Here is a 7,184-nt window from a genome sequence, read left to right as displayed (position 1 = left end):
GACCGCCCGTGTGGACGGTGAGCACGGCTGACCCGGGGACACCCCCGATTACCCCTCCACCGACTGCCCTCTGGGCTCTACCTCTTCTAGAAGTTCATTGTCTTCTGTCCTCCACTGTTCGAGTCTTATGCTTCCAGAAACTTAGCCCTACCCTTAGGGACTTGTCTTGTTCCCTGTTTCTCCCCAGGGATGGATTTGGCAACATCTGGGCTAATCAGAGATGCCACAGGTGTTGTCAATCTGGCAAGGGCGCTTTGGGCGCTTCCAACCTGGGAGAAGAGCTTTGGGGTCAGGAAAAGGGGAGGTTTGCCATCCCAACCCTCTTTCCTTTGTGGTCTCCCTCCCGTGGGTAAGTACTGGGTTACACACACGCACACACAGTCTGAGGACAAGTACTAACTTTCAGATCAAGTACCCCCTCCAAATTCACCGTGCACCGCCTGAGACACAGATGCAGCCCGATGGCGAGCCAGGGTTTTAGTGCCGTTCTGTTATGCACACAGAAGCCACCCATGGAAATTTGTGCTTCCAAATAAGTCTCTGCGGAGGGGCATGCGGATGGGGTGTGGGTTCGATGAGAAAGGCGAGCAGAGAAAGAGATGGAGCCCACACCCGTGTCTGGTGGCCGAGTGTTGGGCCACTGACCCCGGAAGGACATCATTATTAGCAGAGCCCGGCCAGAAAGGAGAGAGCTATGATCTCGGGCCTGCAGGTCAGCTGCAGAACCAGCAGCTCAGGGGCAGGCGCAGAATGCGAATGACCAAGAATAAGAAGTTGTGACAGTCAGGGCCTCAGCCTGAAAATTCAGTGCACAAGTGAACCCAGAAGGGGGACACTAGCCGTGATTCCTCCCTTCTTGTGGAAAGAGGCAGCGTCGGCTCATTTATCCATTTATCCAGCAAACCCTGAGCCATAATACCACCCATGCTGTCCTGCCCCCTGTGGCTACGTAAGTGATGGGACAGGCACACATCCCCACCCACGTGGGATCTACATCCCAGAACAGAGCGGAAAATGATAAGTGAAAATACTTAGCGGGTCAGGGTAATAGCACACACAGGTTTCAAAGGGCGCTGCTGTTTCTACAGTCCTGGGTTAAATGCCCGGCCCTGTCCTTCTAACTGTGAGACTCCTGGACGTCCTTGGATCTCCGAGCCCCTGTCCGCTCGTCCACAGAATGAGCATGCTTAGCACAACCCGGAGGGGTGAGGAGGCCCAAGTAGAAATGGTTCACAGCGGTTAAGTGGAACTCGTTTCCCATGTAAGTATTGTTCTATTTTGACCTCTTAAATGCCCACTTTAGGCACCTCCAACATAAAGAGAAATACTGTGAAAGTGATTTGAATTTTAACAACAGATTGTATCCATCCCTGGCTTACATTTGAACGGTGTGGGTGCAGTTGCGTGCCAAAACGCTGAGCGAGGCGTGCCCTAATAAAGAGGACTTTTATATGGCACAGTGAAGTCGTCTCCCTAGTTCTAGAAAGAAGACAGTCAAATAACCAGGTTTTCACTGCTCAAGCAATCCTCATGAGAGTCAAAGTCCGATGTTGGTTATTTCTCGTGTTGTGTTTTTTTCCTTCGAGACTCTGATGCCTTCAGAAGCCCACAGTGCACTCGGCTCCTTGTTGGATGTGGTCTCCAGACTCAGCCACCTGCTTGCCAAAGCCGGCCACGTTCTGGAATACCTCTCCGAATTTCTTCAGGCGTATAAGATCACTGCCTTGCTAGACACGCCCGACTTCCAACAGGTACGTGTTTGCTCTTGGCCCCCGGGGAAAAATTCAGATTTGCTGTGTCTTTGTCTTTGCCGCTTTTGCTTGTGTATCTCTTTCTTCCAGCATCTAAATTCTGCATGTGGGAACAAAATATAGGAATAGGAGTACCAGGGGCACCTGCGTGGCTCAGTCGTTAAGCGTCTGCCTTCGGCTCCGGTCATGATCCCAGGGTCCTGGGATCGAGCCCCGCATTGGGCTCCCTGCTCTGCGGGAAGCCTGCTTCTCCCTCTCCCGCTCCCTCTCCCCCTGCTTGTGTTCCCTCTCTCGCTGTGTCTCTGTCTGTCAAATAAATAAATAAAATCTTAAAAAAAAAAAAAGGAATAGGAGTACCTTCTATGGCTCTGGAGACATAAGAACCAGGGAACGGGGACTTCTTTGAGCCACACGCACCCACGTGGTGGTTGGGGATAGCTCACACGTTGTCTGTGAAGTCAGAAATCACTAAACCGAATATTAGCACAAATGAGATTCCAAGGGCCTGTTTAACTTAATTCCGAGAGTAAATTGCTTTCAAAAACCTTCAAACGTTTATTTACATATAAATAATTGGCTTACAAATTACAGATTATTTGCTGCACATACAAACACAAACTTGAATGCAGTCAGCGTCGTGATGCTAACTTTTGCTTGGACGCCGTCTGCCAGGAGGGGCTGTGTGGGGAGAGCAGATGTGTGGGAGACACACAGAGGCCGAGGTGCAGGGTTGGGGCGGTGGACGGCAAAGTGCTCAGCAGCCTCGGGCAGGACAGAGCTTTGCTCGTGAGCTGAGGCATGATGCAGACACCTGTCAAGTGTCTGGGTAACTTGGCAGTAGAAATGCACATGAAGGCCATTAGTCGGAGTGAGTGATATTTTATGGATCGATCACTTACCACCAGATGGAAGAGGATTTGCTGGTGCGCGTGCATGTGACATTTGTCTCCGTGATGGGTTTATAGGCCAGGGAAAATCACCACATGATCTGCAGAGTGTTTCGAGGTCAGAGACGTCCGAAGCAGAGATTGCATGCTTGGACTTGTTGAACATCTTGTATGTTGAGTTGGAGAACGGGCTTCCTTTCAGGAGTCTCCATCACTTGTTGAAATGCTGCTTATTTTCCTCATGTTCTCAGGCTCTGCAACATGGGCAGGCCAGAAGTTCAGCGTTCGGTTCTTTCCAGTTCGTGATGAAGAAGGTTTGCAAGGAGCAAGCGCCATTCTTCAGCGGCTCTAACTCGTTCTTTAGCTTGCCCAGAGTTAACGAGCTCCTGGGAGGGGACAAAGAAAAATTCAACATTCCTGAAGATTCAAGTAAGATGACAGTAATTAGCGTTCGTTGAGATTGGTTTGCGTCTCAGCCATTAGCCCTGCTCTGTATGGAATATTCTGTGTGAAGGTGGGCGCACACCAGCTGACAATTGTCTCCGGCTTCTTAGCTTTACCCCTCGCTTTCACTAAGGCTGCCAGACACTGCCCTGGCAGGTGGCTTTGGAAGCCCCTGGTGCCCGTGGGCACAGGGTCATTCTCTCTCTGCGTTGCTGGGGAAGTGATACCAGTATTCTTTCCGTGTCATGGATGAGACCGCTGTGATCAGAGATGATATCATGTGGCCAAAGAGGCATAACTGGTTGGGGGGGTGGGGGATGCTGAACTGATCAAACCCTAAACCCTCAACTGCCTTTCTAATTAGAACGGGTCCACCTAAAGTGGGGCCAGGAAGTCCCTTATCAATCCATGGTCCTTTGCCACTGAGCTTCATAGAAGGCAGATTTGGAGGAGGTTACATACATTTCCCCTTGTTGTAGGGCATAGCTGGTTTGCAGGGGCCAACATGGTGGTGCTGGTCTCTGTGCCCAGACCCCTCACCAGTACAGGTCAGCCAGGGGTCCGAAACAGACCGGGCTTCGGGGGGGGGGTCTGACTCTGAGGCTTCCAGTCTTTTTTTTTTTAATAATTTTTTATTGTTAGTTAATCACCATACATTACATCATTAGTTTTTGATGTAGTGTTCCATGATTCATTGTTTGCATATAACACCCAGTGCTCCATGCAGAACGTGCCCTCTTTAATACCCATCACCGGGCTAACCCATCCCCCCACCCCCCTCCCCTCTAGAACCCTCAGTTTGTTTTTGGCTTCCAGTCTTTTTAAAAGGTTTACCTGTTTGCTCAGCCAGGTTAATCTTCTTTTCGATGAATTCATCAACTCAGCTGATTGGGGACCTTATTTACATCTTCAGAATTCCTTCACTGTGCCTGTGTACCTACCCAGGTGCATGGCATCTGTCGTATTCACGGGTTCTGTCTGCAAGTCAAGGTTTGAAGTTCATCCAGGGGCCGTGTTAGGATTCTGCCTACCACCTGCCTACCAAGTATACATATGAAATATATATTATCAGTTATAAATTATGTATTATATATTTAAAAATTTATTTAATATAAAAAATAGATATTTAAATCTGTGTTTACATATGGCATGCCCGGGACGGACAGAGTGTTGGTGGGACTGGGGAAGAGGAGGAGAGTGGCGGTTTGCAGAGCTGGAGGGTGTAGGATATGAGGCCACATAGCAAAGACCTCCCAGCCAGAGACAGTGCGTCAGTGTGCTCATCAGCTAATGGGTGATTTGGACAGCTGCCAAGCATAACATAATTTGGCAGTATAAAAACATGTTAATGTTATTAATATTTGATAATTTGTGTTTTCTACTTCTCTAATTCTCATTTTTTCTTTTTTTCTTGCATTTGGGTTTCTTGAGGATTTTTTATTGTTATGTTAATCACCATACAGTACATCATTAGTTTTTGATACAGTGTTCCATGATTCATTGTTTGTGCACAACACCCAGTGCTCCACGCAGAACGTGCCCTCCTTAATACCCATCACCAGGCTAACCCATCCCCCTACCCCCCTCCCCTCTAGAACCCTCAGTTTGTTTCTCAGAGTCCATCGTCTCTCATGGTTCATCTTCCCCTCTGATTTCCCCCCTTCATTCTTCCTCTTGAGGATTTTTTATTTGCTCATCAAATATAATCATCTAATCATCCATCCATTCCTCCACCCATCCACTGATCCATCCATCCATCCATCCATCCATCTATCCATCCATCCACCCACTCAACCATTCATCCATCCAGTCATTCAGCTACCATGGAAGACCAGTCTTTCTTGGTCCTTTCATACATTGTATTTCAAATGATTGTCACACTAATCATAGACAATATTAGTACCCTCCTTTTCCACATGACATACTGGAAGCTCAGAGAAGGTTAAGTGACTTACCCAAGTTCACACAGCTCTCAAGTGGCAGATGTCAGGATTCCTGGTTTCAGATTCCTTGCTCTGTACATATATATGGTTTTGTCTTTTCTGAAATGAAAATTGTTACTGTTTAAATTATGCTTATAAAGTGTAACTTTAAAAAATATCAGTAAGAGCAATCTTTATAAATGACAGTTTAAAAACTTATTATGTAGTCATGCTCTTAATTTATATCTCAGGGAATTCCTTCTATCAATTTTATTGTACTTGTTGAATAAAAAGAACTGGTTGTTCCTTTTCAAACAGAATTTGGGAAGATGTAATGAATAGTGGAAATAATCACAACAGCACTATTCATACCTTGGGTGTCAGGAATCATGATATCAAAACTAAGATATTTCCATTTTAAATGTCCGCTTCTGGGGTAAAAGAACAAGTTGAAGTATTCATCACTAGCTTAAAACCTTATAATGCTTTGGAGTCCCTGGGTGGCTCAATCAGTTGAGTGTCCGACTCTTGATCTCAACCCAGGTTTTGATCTCAAGGTTGTGAGTTCAAGCCCCATGTTGGGCTCTATGCTGGGCATGGGGCTACTTAAAAAACAAAAAACAAAGACAAACCTTATAGTATTTGGTTACTACTAATCCTTATGGTGGTACCTATTTGATTAGACAGGTCAGTTGAGTAAACTTTTGATTGAAACCAGTTAGCACATAGCAATGTTGATCCCCCACCTTGAGGGATCAAGTGTTTGAGTGAAAACAAGGCGCTTTAATATATCAACAGCAGTAAGGTCAACATGGCTGTGTAGGTGCAGGGAAAAAAATTCAGTAGCAATATATAAAGCTAATTTCATGGGAAAAACCTAATTCTGTTCCCAATCCTGTAAGGTGTTGATGATTTTCTACATTAAAGATCAGATGCATTTCTTTCTATTACTATTTGCAGGTGTCTTTGTCATCAATTAGTGCTCTTATTGATGACTTAGGTTGAATATGTGAAGGTCCTGCTCTCCTTTCTTTCCAATTACCGAAACAAACACAGTATCTTGAAATTTCTTACAAGGCGAGAACTGCTAAGGACAGCAACAAGAAAAATTATTCTCGAATTTACTGCCCAATTTTAGTTGTGGCATGAAAAATGTATCCATATCACCCATTGGAAAGTGAGGCGTCATGGATATATAGATGCGTGTCACTATTAGCCTGTGCATCCCGTATTGTAAGTAATTTCTTTTTCTTCTAATTGTGATAGCACCGTTTTGCTTGAACCTCTATCAAGAAATTCTGCAGTCTCCAAGCGGCGCTTTGGTGTGGTCCTTCCTAAAACCTATATTACACGGAAAAATACTGTACACACCAAATACCCCAGAAATTAATGAGGTCATTCAAAAGGTAAGTCTGGGGGCGCCTGGGTGGCTCAGTTGGTGAAGCGTCTGAGTCTTGGTTTGGCTCAGGTTACGATCTCAGGGTGGTGATATCGAGCCCTATGTCAGGCTCCATGTTCAGCGGGGAGTCTGCTTGAGATTCTTTCTCCCTCTCCCTCTCTAAAATAAATAAATTAATTAAAAAAAAAAGTTAAGTCTGAATGAATGAGAATCTTATCGACCATACAAGCAGAGCATCAGGAAGGGGTCTTTAAAGATACGCAGCATTGTATAGATTGGAATGCATGAAGTTTTCGTGTGTTGATGATGGTTCATCTTGGCCTCTTCTGGCTCCTTGTTCTCTGGGTCGCTGTCCTAGAGGACACGTTGGGGCAGGAGGTATTATTTGGAGGAGCCCATGCCGTGAGGACAATTAGACAGAAAGGCAGGCTGTTCCCTGTGGTCCCAGGAGAAGGTGGAGGACAAAGGCTCGTCGGTTTTGCTTGGTGCATCTGGCAGTTAAGGACGAGTCAGACCAGATGTGTTTGTAGGTGCCACCGGGGCCTGGTGAGTGACGTTTCCAGTTCGATTGTGAGGCTTTGTCAGCCTCACTCTGTGGAGGAGGAGCTCAGGTGGCGGTAGAATCAGCTTCCCTGGGAGCAATCCAGACATCACGAGGTTCTGCTTGGTTTCCCTTCTGGACCTTTGGTAATGTCCCGCACCCATGCACTATCAGACTTGCAATTCTTCATATTTGTGCGTTCTTTTGAAAGGATGGTGCTGTATTTTGTGTTTCGTTTTC

At 46.1% G+C, this 7,184-nt stretch overlaps 1 protein-coding gene across 1 annotated transcript in view; it reads left to right on the top strand.

The window, feature by feature from the left end:
• Window positions 1-7,184, top strand: part of ABCA13 (ATP binding cassette subfamily A member 13) — a 369,210-nt gene that overhangs the window by 118,961 nt on the left and 243,065 nt on the right. The window contains exons 25-27 of the mRNA XM_025853136.2: window positions 1,587-1,751; window positions 2,890-3,067; window positions 6,271-6,410. Coding sequence (XP_025708921.1) covers window positions 1,587-1,751; window positions 2,890-3,067; window positions 6,271-6,410 — 483 coding nt within the window. The remainder of the gene's footprint in view (window positions 1-1,586; window positions 1,752-2,889; window positions 3,068-6,270; window positions 6,411-7,184) is intronic.

Source organism: Callorhinus ursinus, unplaced genomic scaffold (assembly GCF_003265705.2).
Source record: "Callorhinus ursinus isolate GAN/ISIS: 27379988/994484 unplaced genomic scaffold, GSC_fseal_2.0 scaffold60, whole genome shotgun sequence".
Taxonomy (NCBI): domain Eukaryota; kingdom Metazoa; phylum Chordata; class Mammalia; order Carnivora; family Otariidae; genus Callorhinus; species Callorhinus ursinus.
The sequence above is the reverse complement of the archived record's forward strand: the minus strand, read 5'-3'. Positions and strand labels throughout refer to the sequence as shown.